Source organism: Staurois parvus, unplaced genomic scaffold, assembly GCF_062004578.1.
Source record: "Staurois parvus isolate SC_StPar_1 unplaced genomic scaffold, SC_StPar_1.0 ptg000039l, whole genome shotgun sequence".
NCBI lineage: Eukaryota > Metazoa > Chordata > Amphibia > Anura > Ranidae > Staurois > Staurois parvus.
Window position 1 is genome coordinate 1,559,310 of NW_028317835.1, and position 19,963 is coordinate 1,579,272.

The following is a 19,963-nucleotide window of genomic DNA, read 5'->3' on the forward strand; positions in this document are numbered from 1 at the left end:
AAAAGAATGCATTTCAATAATTTGATAAGTGGTAAAACATTTAAGATAAAACAATTCATATCATGTGACACCAAGGGGGTAGTATATGCATTGAAATGTCCGTGCAATAAAATTTATATAGGAAGAACAAAACGCAGGCTAAAAGAGAGAATAAAGGAGCATGTTCGGAACATTGCAAAAGGTTATAAATACCATAATGTATCATTACATTTCAAACTATACCATGAACAAAAAACAGAAGGCCTAGAATTTTGGGGAATAGAGAAGCATAAGGCACACTGGAGAGGAGACAATCTCATTAGAGAAATAAGTAAGAAAGAATCCCAGTGGATATATCTAATGAATTCCTTGCATCCTTTGGGATTAAACAAGGAATTTGATTTAGCCTGTTTCTTGAGCGATTATTAAATATAGAACATAATAAAGGGGAAAATAGAAGGATTAATGATTAAGCATACAATAGCATACACAAGCATTTCAAAGTAGTATGTAAGTTTAGTCCGCATAATATTAAACTTTTAGAATAGAATTTTAGATAAACATTTTAAATTTTTTTTTTTTTTTTTTTATTATTGTAATTTTTATTATTATTATTTTTTTTTTTTTTTTTTTTTTTATTATTGTAATTTTTATTAATTATTATTATATTTTATTATAATTTTTTTTTTTTTTTTTTTTTTTTTTAATTCAATTTTTTTATTGTAATTTTTATTAATTATTATTTTTTATTTTTTATTATAATTTTTTTTTTTTTTTTTTTTTTTTAATTCAATTTTTTTATTGTAATTTTTATTAATTATTATTTTTTATTATAATTTTTTTTTTTTTTTTTTATTATTGTAATTTTTATTATTATTATTTTTTTTTTTTTTTTTTTTATTATTGTAATTTTTATTAATTATTATTTATTATATTTTATTATAATTTTTTTTTTTTTTTTTTTATTGTAATTTTTATTAATTATTATTTTTTATTTTTTATTATAATTTTTTTTTTTTTTTTTTTTTTTAATTCAATTTTTTTATTGTAATTTTTATTAATTATTATTTTTTATTTTTTATTATAATTTTTTTTTTTTTTTTGCATTATTTCTATATAATATTTATTTTTATTTTATTTTATACATTTTAATTTTGTTTATTTTGAAAAAAAATTTTTTAATAAATTGTATACTCTCCATTATTATTGATTTTTTATATAGATATATGTAATTTTATTTATTTAAATTTATTTCATATTAAATTTAAATTGAGTGTAGGGTATATATATATATTTTTAAGAATTAAAAGTCTGAATCAATAAAGTATGGTAAATAATATGTTTAAGTTAAATTTTAGATATTAATAAACTTTGTGGAAAGATGATCAAATATAAGATTGTAATCCAGATTGTGAGGGGTGTGGATGTAAGCATTAAGTATACAGCCGAAGGATGATGATGCGCACTTTGTATATATACAATGAATAATATTGAGATATAGTCTGAACTCCAAAGTCATGGAGAGGTAACGAATAGTTAACAAATCACAGCAAAAATGGAGCCGGCAGGATATAAATAGCCTCTGTGAATGATGGAATGCAAATCCACATCCCCCAGAGGAAGCTACGAGTCCCTGTAGCGTAACGCGTAGGGGAGGGGCGGTGACGTTATCACGCATCCACAGAGGAACGGCGAGTATATTTACTGCAAGCAAACACATCAGCCAGGCTGTCTGAAGCAGGATCTTGTTACATTGTATTCAAAGCGTTATTTACATTTACACAATGTGAGTGGGAGATCAAAGAGCAATAAATCACTTATATCCCGGATAAGACACTATGTTTCTTTTCCCTTCTCTGCATGTTCCGTATATGGAGGAATAAACAAAGCAGCCAGTGAAGAAAGCACAAAGAGAGGAGACGAGGGAGAGGTTCAAGCTGCCAACACAGACTTATCACATTAACTAAATTGAATAACAACACCATCTCAAATTCAAAGAAAATAATTGACATTTCCCTTTTTTTTTTTTTTTTTTATGTTTTATTAATTTGTTATTATTTTATTCACATAGAATTGACATTCCAATTTTTCATTAATTTTTTATTAATATTTGTTATAATCACATATAATTTTCTAATTCATATTTATAAATTAATTTATGTTAATTGTATATTTAAGCACCATAGAAGTAAGTAATGATTGGATTATAGGTGGTATATTAAGAAATTCACACAACCAAAAAAGGTTAATCACAAAAGGTTGATAATATTGGAGCGCGGTACAGTATAAGAATTCATAGTTTAATTTCATACACCTAGAGAGGGTGTAATTAGTGCCTGGCGATCCAATATTTAATTAATATTCACTTAAGCACACAATTAACACTAATAATAGAGTAAGTTAACTCCTGGTGGCTCACAAATAACTATTCTACTAAAATTACATTTTAAAGCAACCATGTGACAGGAGTCACTTTGGGTGGGGGGCCCATGGAACACAGCCCTCTTTGGAGGGGTGGGGAGACCCGTCTCATCTCCTCATATCCCTATTATGTGTAAGTCACCCTGTGCTTGTTAGGGGTACAGGGTGAAATGTTCTAATACTGGTGTGGGGGTTGTTCATTGTTTACTGCCATGTGGTCCCATTGTTCTATTGTGTGTCTTGCTTGGGAGCAAACTATTATGGGATGTATGTGTTTGTGTAGTGGCTTGGTGGGGGGTGTTTTCAGCAGCCCTCCGGATGGGTCTGTCTGTTGGTGTGTGTCTCTTGTTGCTAAGTATAGATTGCCACGCCCTGTGTCATGCTGCAGGAACATTACAGAGCAGTGTTGTCACCCTGTACAGGGAAGTGTTAGATTATAAGACACACAACAAGTAAAGCCCAACTTCAGCTAACGCTTCTACAGCAGTTACAGCAACAGGTTCTCTATAAGGTCCAACCCCCCATATGAATGACAACTGACAGTTGTGAGCACCCCCAGCAGTGTTATAGGATTGGCCCCAACCCCTAGAACTGCCATTTTTGCCAAAATGCTTGGACTTCTACAGGAAGTAGAAAAAAACAATCTACTGGGAAAATCAACTAATAATGTTACAAGGGGAGACTAGGAAAAACAAAAAACTGCTATGCGAATGACAGAATGCACCATATACGGGCAGCACAGTGGCTAAATGGCTAGCACTTCCGCCTGGCAGTACTAGGGTCATTGGTTCGAATCCCAGCCACGGCACCTCCTGCCTGGAGTTTGCATGTTGTCCCTGTGCCTGCGTGAGTTTCCTCTGGGTTCTCCGGTTTCCTCCCACACTACAAAGACATGCTGGTAGGTTAATTGGCTTCTGTCTAAATTGGCCCTGGTATGTGTGTGTATGAATGTGAGTTGGGGACCTTAGATTGTACGCCCCTTGAGGGTTAGGGACTGAAGTGAATGTACAATATATATGTAAAGTTCTGCGTAAATTAACGGCGCTATATAAGTACCTGAAATAAATAAATGTATGTAATGATTTATTTTACTCATGGTACTGCCAATGTCCTAACGTTTCCAGAGACAAGAAGTGCTCTTTGCAAACTTTACCCCAAAGAGAGACCTGTCCTTTCATAGTCATGAAATTGAACCCCAAATGGAGGAGTTTCAGTTCCCAGAAGTGGCGGGAATATGACAGCACATGTAGAACTTTGTAAGTTCAGATCTCTTGCAGTTGTGCTGTGTGAATATTCTAAGGAGATGAGTAATATCTGGACAAAAGAAGACAACAAGGACATCCATTCTTCACCTGATGGTATCCCTGAGACTTTCAGCAAAACCAGATGGAACACAAGTGGGCAGCTGGACTTAAATGCTACTGTTGAATGCATCCCATAAACAGCAGAAAATCAGTGTTGGAAGCCTTCTGGCCGCTTATGGAGTTGCTTTTTCACTGACCAGAGACTTCTCCCTGGATATGGTCCAAGCTACAGACCTGCCTGCAAAGCTGTCATCTATAAGAGGAGATGAAACATGGAAAGGAAGCATTGATAATGCTTGAGTGTATCAGTGTTGGTCATGTATTAGCTCAGGATCTGGCAATGAAAAAAACATTTGGAACACATCTCAGTTGGTGAATGATGAAAATACATTACATGTTCAGTCAAAGCTCCTTAAAAAATAAAGATGAGAATCAAGAGGGAAACAGTTCAGTCATTGGTGCTTATCTAAAAAAAAGTCAAAAGGTAAAATATTCACAGACCTTCTAGTTGTGTTTCTGATGGACATAATCGCTAAACACAATGCACTCAAGTCATTACATTACAGTTTGTTTTTTAGAGTAACATTGTATCTGTTCACTTCTTCTCTAGCTTGTGGGGTGACATTGGGGCTGTTAAACTAATGGGACACTGGACACTACTTTAATATCCTTTTTCTTCATCTCTGCAGCTGAAATTGGTGAACCCTTTGATGTTAGATTAGCCAGACATTAACTGTAAAAGGTTTGTCACATTCAAAACACTGATATGGCTTCTCTCCAGTTTGAATCCTCTGGTGTCTGATAAGATGTGACTTCTGTGTAAAAGCTTTATCACATTCAGAACACTGATATGGCTTCTCCCCGGTGTGAATCCTCTGGTGTGCGATAAGATATGACTTCTTTGCAAAAGCTTTGTCACATTCAGAACACTGATATGGCTTCTCTCCAGTGTGAATCCTCTGGTGTGTGATAAGATCTGATTTCTTTGTCAAAGCTTTACCACATTCAGAACACTGATATGGCTTCTCTCCAGTGTGAATCCTCTGGTGTCTGATAAGATTTGACTTTGATGTAAAAGCTTTGCCACAATCAGAACACTGATATGGATTCTCTCCAGTGTGAATCCTCTGGTGTATGATAAGATCTGACTTCCCTGTAAAAGCTTTATCACATTCAGAACACTGATATGGCTTCTCTCCAGTGTGAACCCTCTGGTGTCTGATAAGATCTGATTTATGTGTAAAAGCTTTATCACATTCAGAACACTGATATGGCTTCTCTCCAGTGTGAATCCTCTGGTGTGTGATAAGCTTTGACTTTGATGTAAAAGCTTTGCCACAATCAGAACACTGATATGGCTTCTCTCCAGTGTGAATCCTCTGGTGTCTGATAAGCTTTGACTTTGATGTAGAAGCTTTGCCACAATCAGAACACTGATATGGCTTCTCTCCAGTGTGAATCCTCTGGTGTATGATGAGCTCTGACTTCCCTGTAAAAGCGTTCTCACATTCAGAACATTGATATGGCTTCTCTCCAGTGTGAATCCTCTGGTGTCTGATAAGCTTTGACATTGATGTAAAAGCTTTGTCACATTCAGAACACTGATATGGCTTGTCTCCAGTGTGAATCCTCTGGTGTATAATAAGATCTGACTTCCGTGTAAAAGCTTTGCCACATTCAGAACACTGATATGGATTCTCTCCAGTGTGAATCCTCTGGTGTATAATAAGATCTGACTTCCCTATAAAAGCTTTCTCACATTCAGAACACTGATACGACTTATCTCCAGTGTGACTCTTCTGGTGTCTGATAAGATCTGACTTCTGAGTAAAAGCTTTATCACATTCAGAACACTGATATGGCTTCTCTCCAGTGTGAACCCACTGGTGTCTGATAAGACCTGACTTCTGTGTAAAAGCTTTATCACATTCAGAACACTGATATGGCTTCTCTCCAGTGTGATTCTTCTGGTGTCTGATAAAGTTTGACTTCGATGTAAAAGCTTTGCCACAATCAGAACACTGATATGGCTTCTCTACAGTGATATGTTTTGCCTCCATTGTCACATCCAGAACACTGAAAAGACTTCTCTCTTGTCCTCTGAGGCTGGATCAATGTTGAAGAGGATCCAAAACCTTTATGACTTTTAGAACGTGGATATGACTTGTGTCCTGTATGAATCCTCCAGTGAACTGCAATAGACTTTCAGTCAATTAGGACACCCATATGTCTTATTTCCATGTGACTTTGTTGTATTCAGGAAGATCAACATGACCGAAAACTTGGTTCATCCATCCACCTGCATAAAAAATAAATAAATATCAGAATTCTATATAAAGGACTAAATAAAGGTTCTGTTAATTATTAAAAATGTATCTTATACATACAAAGCATATGTACAGCAATATATAAATGTTTAATCAAATAGATTGTATTAATAAAGTTTCTAAGTGCGCACAGTATTCCCAACATTCAGCCCAGACAATGGAGTCATACATTCTCACGTATAGGCAGTTGTGGCACTGTTACAGATCATACAGAACAATAACTTGCTTTGTCTATGGTGTCACTTTTACCTTTTATAAACAAATGAACAGAGAAAAGAAGAAACAACCTAGAACGATTCAGCTGTACACGGCAAGTAACCCCCCCAGTACATACATAGATAGCTGACACCGATCAATGAGGCCCGTGTCTACCCCAAGTATTGGACTGTAAAGTAGTTACCTAGTAGTAGGATGGAACTGGCTCGGTCCTTTTTTTTGTGGATAAAAGTTAAACCTGTAAAGTCTCTGAAGACTTACCTGGGGGGAGCAAGACCCAGAATATCCAGCCAGTTCTGCCAGAGACATACAGTATCTCACAGAAGTGAGCCCCCCCCCCCTCACATTTTTGTAAATATTTGATTCTCTCTTTTCATGTGACAACACTGAAGAAATGACACTTTGCTACAATGTGACGTAGTCAGTGTACAGCTTGTATAACATGGAAATTTGCTGTTCCCTCAAAATAACTCAACACACCGCCATTAATGTCTAAACCGAAGGCAACAAAAGTGAGTCCACCCCTAAGTGACAAGGTCCAAATTGGGCCCAATTAGCCATTTTCCCTCCCCGGAGTCATGTGACTTGTTTGTGTTACAAGGTCTCCCCAGCTTCTCACCCCTCCCCTATACACATCCCTCCCAGCTTCTCACCCCTCCCCTATACATATCCCTCCCAGCTTCTCACCCCTCCCCCATACACATCCCTCCCAGCTTCTCACCCCTCCCCTATACACATCCCTCCCCAGCTTCTCACCCCTCCCCCATACACATCCCTCCCAGCTTCTCACCCCTCCCCTATACACATCCCTCCCAGCTTCTCACCCCTCCCCCATACACATCCCTCCCAAGCTTCTCACCCCTCCCCTATACACATCCCTCCAAGCTTCTCAAACCTCCCTCATACATATCCTCTCCCAACTTTTAATCCCTTCCCCATGTATATCCCTTCCCAGCTTCTCACCCCCTCCCCCATACACATCCCTTCTGAGCTTCTCACCCCTCCCCCATACACATCCCTCTTTAACTTCTCACCCCTCCCCAGCTTCTTACCCATCCCCCATACATATCTTCCTTAGCTTCTCACCCCTCCCCCATACACAACTGTAACGGAACCGACCCAGACTGCGCTTGAGTACTTCCATCAGAATACCACTTCCCCATCCGGACACCGACCACAGACACCACAGCCGACCATACAAGACTAGACGACACCAGTCCTGAAGTAAACCAGGAGGTAGACTACACCCAGGGGACAGTCCCCCCTCCCTGCATAATGACCCTGGGCGGGGCAATCTACATTTAGTAACAAGAGACACAAAAGGTATTCAAACTTCACACCAGCAGACAGTCTCATCAGGAGGGAGGGCCGCTGGAGACACCCCTTCCCCCACCAATACACACAAACACATACATCCAATAATAGTTTGCTCCCAATCCAGACAAACAATAGAACAATGGGATGCAATCACATGGCATTAAACAATGAACAAACTCCTCCACCCCACCTATACATGTCTACACAATATCAGGACATCTCTGTTAAGGTGCTACCTTTCCTCAGGACTTGTGCTGCTCCATGTGCTGGCATCCATCTTAGGTGTCTGCAAAGCATTGTGGGATCCTTTATGCTTTCATCCCCCTGTGGCTCCTCCCTCAAGAAGTGGCGGCTTATCACATATAAGTCTGCTGTTTGTATCTGTCCATTGCATTTGTGTCCTGTCTGTTGCATAGCAGCAAGCTCCTGTTTAGTTTCTCATTGCTCTCCTGGATACCGACTCGGCTTTGGCAAGACTCCTTCCTGGCTTCTGACGGTACAGTATTTGATGTGCCTGCTCACTCCGCCTCTGCTGCTAAGCTACTCATGTCCATGCATCAGGGTTCACGAACCGTTGCCGAGTACGCCATAGAATTTTGTACCCTGGCAGCAGAGGTGGGTTGGAACAATGAGGCTCTGGTGGCTGCTTTCTCTCATATGCGTTGAAGGACGAGATTGCAGCCAAAGAACTGCCTGTGGAGCTCGAAGCACTCATTTCCTTCCTAATCCTGATTGACACCAGGCTCAGGGAGAGGCCTTCACTTAAGGAGTGCCTGCGGAGGCCTCCTGACAGATTGGCAACTACGTTTTCTGTCCCACTAATTCCTCCCTCTCCTCCCACGCCTCCTGGGGATGGCTTGTCTGGCGGTGAGCCCATGCAGCTGGAGTTTGCTCGCCTTTCTGAGGGGGAGCAGGCATTTCGGCATCGGGAGGGTCGCTGCCTGCACTGTGGTCTCGGTGGGCATTTTCGGCAGTCCTGTCCGGTCCTTCCGGGAAACGCTCGCACCTGAGATCCTGTTGGGGGCAGATCTTGGGTGGAGTTTCCTTGTCCCCGGTTTCCCACAAAGATAAACCGCTAATCACTGTTGTCTTCTCTTGGGCGGAAGGCTCGGTGACGGCCCAGGCATTGGTAGACTCTGGTGCTGGCGAGTTGTTTATGGACAGTTCGTTTGCTGCTCAGTACTCCGTTCCTCTGCAGGCACGAGTTACTCCATTGGTCCTCAAGGCGATAGATGGCAGGCCTCTGCAACTGCCGCAGGTTACCCACGAGACCCTGCTGGTTGAAGTAGCTATTGGGGCTGTTTACAGGGAGTTGGCCTGTTTCTAGGTAATTTCTTCCCCGCACTACTCCATGGTTTTGGGATATCCCTGGCTTCAGAAGCACAATCCGACCTTTGATTGGTAGTCGGCCGAGATTCCCTCGTGGTCTCCACAGTGTGGGGCCGGTTGCATCCGTGGACCTGTTAAGGTGTTGTGTGCCTCCTCGGACTCTGTGTTGCCTACTGACTATGGGGAGTACCTGGACGTGTTTGACAAGGTGCACGCCGGTGCTCTGCCTCCTCATCGTCCATACGATTGTGCCATAACCTTACAACCCGGTGCCACTCCTCCACGTGGCAGGGTGTATCTTCTTTCGGTTGCAGATAATCAGGCCATGGAGGAGTACGTTGCGGATGAGATTTCCCGGGGGCACATTCTCCAATTCTACTTCTCCAACAGGAGCTGGCTTTTTCTTCGTGAAAAAGAAGGGCGGTGAGTTGAGGCCTTGCATTGATTTTAGGGGTCTCAATCGAATCACGATTAAGAATGCTTACCCAATTCTGTTGATTACCGAGTTGTTCGACCACCTCAAGGGAGGTCTTTACTAAACTCGACCTTAGGGCTGCGTACAACCTCGTACGGATCAAGGAGGGCGACGAGTGGAAGACCGCGTTCAGCACCAGAACCGGCCACTATGAATCCCTGGTTATGCCCTTCGGGTTGTGTAACACGTCCGCGGTCTTTCAGGAGTTCATTAATGCTGCTCCAGGGTTCTGCGGTTCTGGTCTTTATTCTCACTGACCACAAGAACCGGACGTATCTCTCGGAAGGTAAGAGGTTGACGCCCCGTCAGGCCAGATGGGCTTTGTTCTTGTCGCATTTTAACTATGTGGTCTCCTATTTGCCTGGCTCCAAGAATGTCAGGGCTGATGCCTTGTCGCGGCAATACTCTAAGCTGTCTCGGGAGGACTCTGAGCCGACCTTGGTCATACCTCCGGATCAGATCCTTGCTGCCATTCGTACCAGCTTGACTTCTCCCCTTGGGGAGCAGATTTTGGTGGCTCAAACTGATGCTCCCTCTGAGAGACCGGCTGGTAGATGTTTTGTACCTGAGGGATTGTGCACCCGCTTGCTGAGTACCTACCATAATTCCAAGACTGCCGGTCATCCAGGGAGGAACCAGTTGTCCTGGGTCATTTCTCGTTTATTCTGGTGACCATCTCTCCGTTCCGACATCGCCTCATATGTAGCAGCATGTTCTGTCTGTGCCCAGAATAAATCTCCTCGGCATCTTCCATTGGGCCTTCTGCAACCCATTCCCAATGGGGAGCATCCCTGGTCACACCTGGGCATGGATTTTACTGTAGACCTCCCTGCGTCTTGAGGCCATAGGTCATTCTTATGGTCATTGATTGTTTCTCCAAGATGTGCCATTGTGTCCCGTTCAAGAAATTGCTGACTGCGCAAGAACTGGCTACGGTTTTCGCAAGGGAGATCTTTCGCTTGCATGGGTTACCTAAGGTGATTGTCTCGGACTGTTGGAGCCAGTTTGTGTCCAGGTTCTGGCGTGCATTCTGCTCCCAGTTGGGTATCAAGCTCTCTTTCTCTTCAGCCTACCACCCCCCCATTGGACTGCGGAGTGTTCCAACCAGGCCCTGGAACAATTCCTTCGCTGCTATATCTCAGACCATCAAGACAATTGGGTTGATCTCCTGCCATGGGCAGAGTTTACGAGGAACTCGGCTGTCAACTCCTCCTCCGGGATGTCTCCCTTCATGGCCAACTATGGGTTCCAACCCGCTGTATTGCCCGAGTTGTTCTCGCCACAGGACATTCCAGCTGTGGATAACCATCTTGCTGCCCTGCTTTCCTCCTGGGGACAGATCCAGAGGTCCTTGAAGGACTCAGCTCAGCGCCAGAAGCTCCAGGCTGATCGTAGACGGTTGCCCACTCCTTCTTACCAGGTCAGAGATCGGGTGTGGTTGTCCACTCGTAACCTCAATCTGTGGGTTCCCGCACAGAAACTGGCTCCCCGTTTTTTGGTCCTTTTCTCATTCTCCGCAGGGTGAACCCGGTTGCCTATGCCCTTGCTCTTCCTCCTGGGATGCGTATCTCCAATGTCTTCCACGTATCCCTGTTGAAGCCTCTGGTCTGTAATCGCTTTACTGCCTCTCCGCCGAGGCCTCGGCCTCGTCCTATCCGGGTCGACGGTCATCAGGAGTATGAGGTGAGCCGCATCCTGGACTCTCGGTTGGTCCGAGGTCGGGTGCAGTTCCTGGTCCATTGGCGTGGTTATGGTCCTGAGGAGCGTTCCTGGGTTCCTTTAGCGGATGTTCATGCTCCTGCCCTCCTCCACGCTTTTCACGCCCGCTTTCCCCAGAAGCCCTATGTTGATCCGGGAAGGGGCCCTTGAGGAGGAGGTACTGTCAAGGTCCTACCTTTCCTCAGGGCTTGTGCTGCTCCATGTGCTGGCATCCATCTTAGGTGTCTGCAAATCATTGTGGGATCCTTCATGCTTTCAGCCCCCTGCGGCTCCTCCCCCAGAAGGTGGCGGCTTATCACATATAAGTCTGCTGTTTGTAGCTGTCCATTGCATTTGTGTCCTGTCTGTTGCAACCTCTTGTTTAGTTTCTCATTGCTCTCCTGGATACCGACTCGGCTTTGGCAAGACTCCTTCCTGGCTCCTGATCCCGGCTCTGGTGACCATCCTTCCTGGCTTCTGACCCTGGCTCTGGCGACCATCCTTCCTGGCTTCTGACTTCAGCTCTGGCGACCATCCTTCCTGGCTTCTGACTTCAGCTCTGGCGACCATCCTTCCTGGCTTCTGACCCCAGCTCTGGCGACCATCCTTCCTGGCTTCTGACTTTAGCTCTGGCGACCATCCTTCCTGGCTTCTGACCCCGGCTCTGGCGATCATCCTTCCTGGCTTCTGACCCCGGCTCTGGCGACCATCCTTCCTGGCTTCTGACCCCGGCTCTGGCGACCATCCTTCCTGGCTTCTGACCCCGGCTCTGGCGACCATCCTTCCTGGCTTCTGACCCCGGCTCTGGCGACCATCCTTCCTGGCTTCTGACCCTGGCTCTGGCGACCATCCTTCCTGGCTTCTGACCCCGGCTCTGGCGACCATCCTTCCTGGCTTCTGACTTCAGCTCTGGCGACCATACTTCCTGGCTTCTGACCCCGGCTCTGGCGACCATCCTTCCTGGCTTCTGACCCTGGCTCTGGCGACCATCCTTCCTGGCTTCTGACCCCGGCTCTGGCGACCATCCTTCCTGGCTTCTGACCCCGGCTCTGGCGACCATCCTTCCTGGCTTCTGACCCCGGCTCTGGCGATCATCCTTCCTGGCTTCTGACCCCGGCTCTGGCGACCATCCTTCCTGGCTTCTGACTTCAGCTCTGGCGACCATCCTTCCTGGCTTCTGACTTCAGCTCTGGCGACCATCCTTCCTGGCTTCTGACTTCAGCTCTGGCGACCATCCTTCCTGGCTTCTGACTTCAGCTCTGGCGACCATCCTTCCTGGCTTCTGACCCCGGCTCTGGCGATCATCCTTCCTGGCTTCTAACCCCGGCTCTGGCGACCATCCTTCCTGGCTTCTGACCCCGGCTCTGGCAACCATCCTTCCTGGCTTCTGACTTCAGCTCTGGCGACCATCCTATCTGGCTTCTGACTTCAGCTCTGGCGACCATCCTTCCTGGCTTCTGACTTCAGCTCTGGCGACCATCCTTCCTGGCTTCTGACTTCAGCTTTGGCGACCATCCTTCCTGGCTTCTGACCCCGGCTCTGGCGACCATCCTTCCTGGCTTCTGACCCCGGCTCTGGCGACCATCCTTCCTGGCTTCTGACCCCGGCTCTGGCGACCATCCTTCCTGGCTTCTGACTTCAGCTCTGGCGACCATCCTTCCTGGCTTCTGACCCCGGCTCTGGCGACCATCCTTCCTGGCTTCTGACCCCGGCTCTGGCGACCATCCTTCCTGGCTTCTGACCCCGGCTCTGGCGACCATCCTTCCTGGCTTCTGACTTCAGCTCTGGCGACCATCCTTCCTGGCTTCTGACCCCGGCTCTGGCGATCATCCTTCCTGGCTTCTGACCCCGGCTCTGGCGACCATCCTTCCTGGCTTCTGACCCCGGCTCTGGCGACCATCCTTCCTGGCTTCTGACCCCGGCTCTGGCGACCATCCTTCCTGGCTTCTGACCCCGGCTCTGGCGATCATCCTTCCTGGCTTCTGACCCCAGCTCTGGCGACCATCCTTCCTGGCTACTGTTCTACCAAGTCATCCACTGTTCCATCCGCTGTTCCTCCCCCATACACATCCATCCCCATCTTCTCACCCCTCCCCCATACACATCAATCCACATCTTCTCACCCCTCCCTCCCAGCTTCTCAGCTCTCCCTCATACATAGCCCTCCAAGTTTCTCACCCCTCCCCCATACAAATCCCCTCACAGCTTCTCACCCCTCCCCCATACACATCTGTGACGGGGGTCATTTTGGGTGGAGGTGGGGAGATCCCTGTCTCAGTTCCCCATATCCCTCTTATGTGTAAATCATCCTGTGCCTGTTAGGGGTACAGGGTGATCTGTCCTAATATTGTGTGGGGGTTGTTGACTGTTTAATGTCATGTGGTTGCATCCCATTGTTCTGTTGTTTGTATGGCTTGGGAGCAAAATATTATGAGATGTATGTGTTTGTGTGTATTAGTTTATTAGCTTAGTGGGGGGGTCTCCAGCAGCCCTCCCCCCTGATGGGACTGTCTGCTGGTGTGAAGTTTTAATACCTGTGTGTCTCTTGTTACTAAATGTAGATTGACCCGCCATGTATGTGTTTATGTGTATTGGCTTGGTGGGGGAGGTGTCTCCAGCAGTCCTCTCTCCTGATGGGACTGTCTGCTGGTGTCTTGTTACTAAATGTAGATTGCCCCGCCCTGTGTCATTATGCAGGGAGGGAGGATTGTCCCCTGAGTGTATATATCTTGTATCTGTGTTCAAATCAAAAAGTCTACCTAACGGAAGTACTCAAGAGCAGTCTGGGTCGTTTCCATTACATTGGTGGCAAGGTTGTGCTTCCTGGCTGTGAATGTGTCCAAACCACTACCGGGATTCAAGATCAGGAAAGTAGATGCCGGTCACCCCAGTGGAGATGTGGACCTGGCATCAGAGTTCCCGGGGCTGCTGCGGATCGTTCTTGCATCATACCCCAGGACTGTGTCTGCGGATGAGTACCTGGAGCTCAGACAGATTTGGGAGGTGCTTTAGAGTGGAGCTCTCCAGGTTGCTGGTATGTACAAGGGCAAGTGCTATACAACCCCAGGGGAATGGGCCAGGAACCATCGGAAGTTATGGATGCCATTCCTGGGAGAGCGACCCCAGGAGCAATGGGTGACTGAGTTGGACAGGCTGGTCCAGCAGGAGACAAAGCTGGACAACCGATATTGGGCTCTGCAATGGCATGCAGAGCAGAAATATTTAGGAGTGACAAAAGAAAGATCTCCGGGGGGATATGACTTTGGTGGTCCTGGATTGCTGTGGGAGAGCCTTACAAATCATTTTGTGATTGGCAATGAAGGAGAACCTACCCTTGAGGACCTGCGAGAATACAGAGAGTCTGTGTTCGGTCTCACAGGAGTCTCAGAGCTTGAACCAGATCTGGAATACCTACTGATGAAAGAACAGGATCTGGAAAGGGCATACAGGCAACTGCTAAAACATGTTCAGCAGCATGCCCAAGAATCGGCAGTGGAAATTCCAGAGATTGCCATCCCCAAACCTGAAGTGCTAACAAAAGGGCAGAGCTCTGCTAGCCTCTGCCCAGCACTGGTAACATCTTCTGGGTTCCACAGATAGGAGATGGTGAACCCCTATCCCCAGACACCAGTTCCAGAGACTGGGGACTTGATTGACTTTTCTGCTGAGGAGGAACCAGCCGTCGCGTCTCCAGCAGAAGAGCTGGCATCAGGGCATGGCGTTGTTGACCTCTGCCCACAACAATCAGCACCGCAGGAGTTACAGGAAGAGGATGCAATTGGCACCTCACAATGGCAGTTTGAGCTGATGACCGTGGATGGGACTTCGGTCTCCACTGACACACCCCAGAAAAGGGTCTGGCATTGGGACAGGAGGATGTCAGCCTTACTTTGCAAACACTGGGGGATGTCCATCAAGTCAGAGTGGATGAGACTACAGTCACCACCTGGATACCACAGGGATGCTGGGCAGTCGGCCCAGATCCCCCACAGCATGATGGAGTCGGCCCAGATCCCCAACAGCATGATGGAGCCGGCCCAGCCACCCTGTCTTCTCACCAGTGGCTGAAAGAACTTCAGGTAGAAGGACCTGTCCGTACTTCTTCCCAGCGGCGGGTTTGTTCTACGAGAGAGGCAGAGGTTGGCTCAGTGTATAATGCTTTGTGTGGGACAATTTATTTGGGGTACTGTGTGGGTGCCAGCATTGGGGGACTGGAAGTACAGACTAACTTCAGAGTCAATCCGTTTGGGGTCTCCTCCTGTGTTAGTCCCCTGCCAAAAGGTGCGATATATGATGGGAGTGATTTTGGGTGCGGGGGCCCATGGAACACAGCCCCCTTTGGAGAGGTGGGGAGACCCCTTTCTCAGCTCCCCATATCCCCATTATGTGTAATTCACTCTGTGCATGTTAGGGGTACAGGGGGATCTGTCCTAATATTGTGTAGACATGTCTAGGAGACAGGTGGGGTGGGGGGGATGTGCATTGTTTGGCGTTATGTGGTTGCATCCCAATGTTCTATTGTTTGTCTGGCTTGGGAGCAAACGTTTATGGGATGTATGTGTTTGTGTGTATTAGCTTAGTGGGGGGGGTCTCCAGCAGCCCTCCCTCCTGATGGGACTGTCTGCTGGTGTGAAGTTTGAATACCTGTGTGTTTCTTGTTACTAAATGTAGATTGCCCCGCCCCAGGGTCATTATGCAGGGAGGGGGGATTGTCTGCGGTGTGTATATCTTGTATCTGTGTTCAAATAAAGTAGTCTACCTCCTGGTTTACTTCAGGACTGGTGTCTGGTCTTGTATGGTCGGCTGTGGTGTCTGTTGTCGGTGTTCGAAGGGGGAAGCGGTATTCTAACGGAAGTAGTCAAGCGCAGTCTGGGCTCATTTCTGTTACATCCCCAAAAAGACTTGCAGCTGGAATTGCAGCCAAAGGGGGTCCTACAAAGTACTGACTCCGGGGGGCCGAATACAAATGCCGCCACACTTTTCACAGGTTTATTGGTCACAAATGTTGGAAACCATTTCTCATTTTCCTTCCACTTCACAATTATGTGCCACTTTGTGTCGGTCTATCACATCCAATCCCAATAAATACATTGTAACATGACAACATGGGGGGGCATTTCAAGGCACTGTAATGTGTATTGCTATCATGTAGGGGACCAATAGCCTCCTATATGATGGCATATAGGTGACAGGTTCTCTTTATGGAGACCCCCGGGGTCTATTAGACTCTGGATGTCTCCTGTCTACTCCACTGCAGATGATGGAACACAGACCGCCTTCCATCAGCTGCTTCCCCAGCACTGATCCCGGAGAATGACAGCTCCAGTCCAGGAAGTGATGTCATCCACGTCATACATGTCACTTCCTGGTCTGTGTACAGGAGGTCCGCTGAGCTCCCGCCACCCTTCCCAGTGACACCCACCATGACAGCACCAGGCTCTGCTGTCCCACATGGTGTAATGGGCGGAGGGGCACATCTCAGTGGTGGGTGTAAGAATGATAGGCAGCTTCACAGCCAATTGTATCACTTCCACATGACAGCCGACATTCGGATTCACTAAAGTCCACACACTCCCGGCTGTATAGCGGTGGGCACTGTGGGGAAAAAACACGTCTGCAGCATTGTTAACAATCCGAATCTCCAGCAAGTGGCTGCAGATTCAAATATAACCGCCCCCCATCCTGACACCCTAGGATGGCTGCCTGAGCTGCCGTATGCTGGGCGTGGAGCCAGGTGCACAGTCATTGGTAAAAAAGCGGTATGTGGGTAGAGCCAGGTACACGGTCATTGGTAGTTGAGCATTATGTGGGTGGAGCAAGGTGCATGGTCATTAGTAGTAAAGCGGTATGTGGGAGGAGCCAGGTACACGGTCATTGGTAACTGAGTGGTATGTGGGTGGAGCCAGGTGCTTGGTATGTACAGGAGAGGAGTGTGGAGGTATGACAGTGATGGGTATGTACAGGAGAGGAGTACGGAGGTATGACAGTGATGGGTATGTACAGGAGAGGAGTACGAAGGTATGACAGTGATCGGTATGTACAGGAGAGGAGTACGGAGGTATGACAGTGATGGGTATGTACAGGAGAGGAGTACGGAGGTATGACAGTGATGGGTATGTACAGGAGAGGAGTGTGGAGGTATAACAGTGATGGGTATGTACAGGAGAGGAGTACGGAGGTATGACAGTGATGGGTATGTACAGGAGAGGAGTACGGAGGTATGACAGTGATGGGTATGTACAGGAGAGGAGTGTGGGGGGGTATGACGGTGATCGGTGTGTACAGGAGAGGAGTACGGAGGTATGACAGTGATGGGTATGTACAGGAGAGGAGTACGGAGGTATGACAGTGATGGATATGTACAGGAGAGGAGTACGGAGGTATGACAGTGATGGGTATGTACAGGAGAGGAGTACGGAGGTATGACAGTGATGGGTATGTACAGGAGAGGAGTACGGAGGTATGACAGTGATGGGTATGTACAGGAGAGGAGTACGGACGTATGACCGTTCCCAGGGAGGAGTATCTCAGGAAGGGTCTATACTCCACCATAACTCTGGTTCTCGGAGTGTCAGGTCCCAGCGGGTTCTCCTGGTGTCTCTCCTGTTATTCTGTCTCGGACACATCAGAGGAACATGGTGGGAGATCGGCCTGAATGTCCTTCCTAGGAGGGAATACCGGAGCCATTCTGAGGCCCATTTAATGGCCGGCAATGAGGAGGAAACCAACACTGAGGAGTAGATGCTGAGATATATACATGTATACACGCAGATCGTCTATAGCAGGGACAGGAGCCGGGACCAGGAATAGGAGATCCACCTGACTTACCCGTGTGCTCTGACATGGAGAAGATCCCATGCTGGCCCTATGGAGGCTGTGTGTTCAGGATGGAGACCGACAATCACAGGATCGTCTGGAAGCCGATCTAAAATGGCTGAGAGGAGGAACGTGTTCCCGGGACAGGAAGTGATAGATAGAAAGGAAGTGACCTGAACAGGAAATGACACCAGACAGATTTATACAGAGGCTGCAGTATGGAGAGCAGACACTAGATGGTGCTGGCCCAAAAAAAGCTGAATAGCATAAAACAACAGGATAAAAAGCTGAAAAACAAAAGACGATGGCGGGTCGAAACCTTCTATTATCAATGAAACACAGTTATCACATCACAGTGGATTAGATCTCCCTCCTTCATTTTGTTGTAGCCCGCCTGTCCCTCCTCCGGCGGCCATTTTACCTTAGTCTGATATCAATGTTCTCGCAGTTATACACATCCCATTGCAGTGGATTAGATCTCCCTCCTCCATTTTGTTGTAGCCCGCCTGTCCCTCCTCCGGCGGCCATTTTACCTTCGTCTAATACAATGTTAGTACAGTTATCACATTACAGTGGATTAGATCTCCCTCCATTTTTTTGTAGCCCGCCTGTCCCTCCTCCGGCGACCATTTTCCCTTAGTCTGATATCAATGTTTTTGCAGTTATACACATCATTGCAGTGGATTAGCTCTCCCTCCTCCATTTTGTTGTAGCCCGCCTGTCCCTCCTCCGGCGGCCATTTTCCCTTAGTCTGATATGAATGCTGGCACATTTTGTCCCCTGATATTAGACATTAGCCGGGTGATTGTATACACACAGCGGGCAGATCTCAATCAATGTCACCCACTAGTCTATACTGTCACGGGGTTGGCCAGCCAATCATGTGGCTCCTATTCTGTCCTTCCAATGACCATTCCTAGTACATAGGACTCATCTTCCATACTACATTCATGATACAACAAGATGGAAACTCCCAATATACAGAGAAAATCTCCCATAAAATACATAGAAATCACATCTGCCCTAAAGGGCCATAAACATAAGAAGATTGCCCCCGACGCCCCCAGATTCATCTACAATACTAGCCAAGGTGTCATTGGTCCCCCTAATACACGGATAGTACCCCAATCCCGCATTCATACATGTGACAATACACCATGGATTCCTCCCGCTCTATATTATGTCTCCATACAAATCAGTCGCCATCCAATCCATCCATCTCATAAAAGCTCCAATACCCAGCAAATGTTTCCATCTCCTCCTAGTAATAACCATGTGATCTCCATGAGAATAAAGCGCCAATTTGTGTCCTTATCCCCTCCCCCTACGCAGGATGTACACCCCTTCATGGCCACGCCTCTTTATGTAACTGACAATTGTGCGGTCGTGCAACGCTGCACCCAAACTAAATATCCGTCCTTTCTTCACACAAATAGAGCTTTCTGTCGGTGGGATGTCATCACCTGCGCGCTTTTTATTTTTCACGCTATAAACAAAGGAAGACTAAAAATTTAGAAGAAAAACGATATTTTGTACTTTCAGCTATAAAATATATAAAGTAACCTCAAAGTTAGTTATAAATTTCACCAAAATGTCTCCCGCTCCATGTTTATGGGAAAAGGACCCCAATAAGTGGATATTGATTGCTGTGTGTGACCGTTATATCGTCTGCAGACTATGGGGAGATCATGGAATTTATGACTTTTTTTTGCTATACAGCACTGCACTAGTTTAACTGACAATTGCGCGGTCGTGCAATACAATACATAAATGAAATGTATGCAGTTTTTTCACACAAATAGAGCTTTTTTTTTGGTATTTGATCTCCTGTGCGCTTCTTATTTTTGGCGCTATAAACGAAAAAATTTTGAGAAAAAAATTAAAAAAAACAAAAAACGATATTGTGATGGGGTGGGGGGCCCATGGAACACAGCTCACTTTGGAGAGGTGGGGAGACCCCTGTCTAAGCTCCCCATATCCCTCTTATGTGTAAGTCACCCTGTGCCTGTTAGGGGTACAGGGTGAGATGTCCTGATATTGTGTAGACATGTATAGGTGGGGGTGGGGGGTTGTTCATTTTT

General features: G+C 46.4%; 2 protein-coding genes across 2 annotated transcripts in view; one reads left to right on the plus strand and one right to left on the minus strand.

Annotated features, from left to right (window-relative positions):
* Nucleotides 1-18,250, minus strand: part of LOC149470544 (uncharacterized) — a 125,314-nt gene extending 107,064 nt beyond the window's left edge. The window contains 2 exon segments of the mRNA XM_089662919.1: nt 4,532-6,003; nt 17,895-18,250. Coding sequence (XP_089519045.1) covers nt 4,532-5,764 — 1,233 coding nt within the window. The 5' untranslated portion in view covers nt 5,765-6,003; nt 17,895-18,250.
* The window catches only part of LOC149470540 (uncharacterized), a 699,116-nt gene that overhangs the window by 260,362 nt on the left and 418,791 nt on the right, over nt 1-19,963 (plus strand). The gene's annotated exons all lie outside the window — the stretch shown is intronic.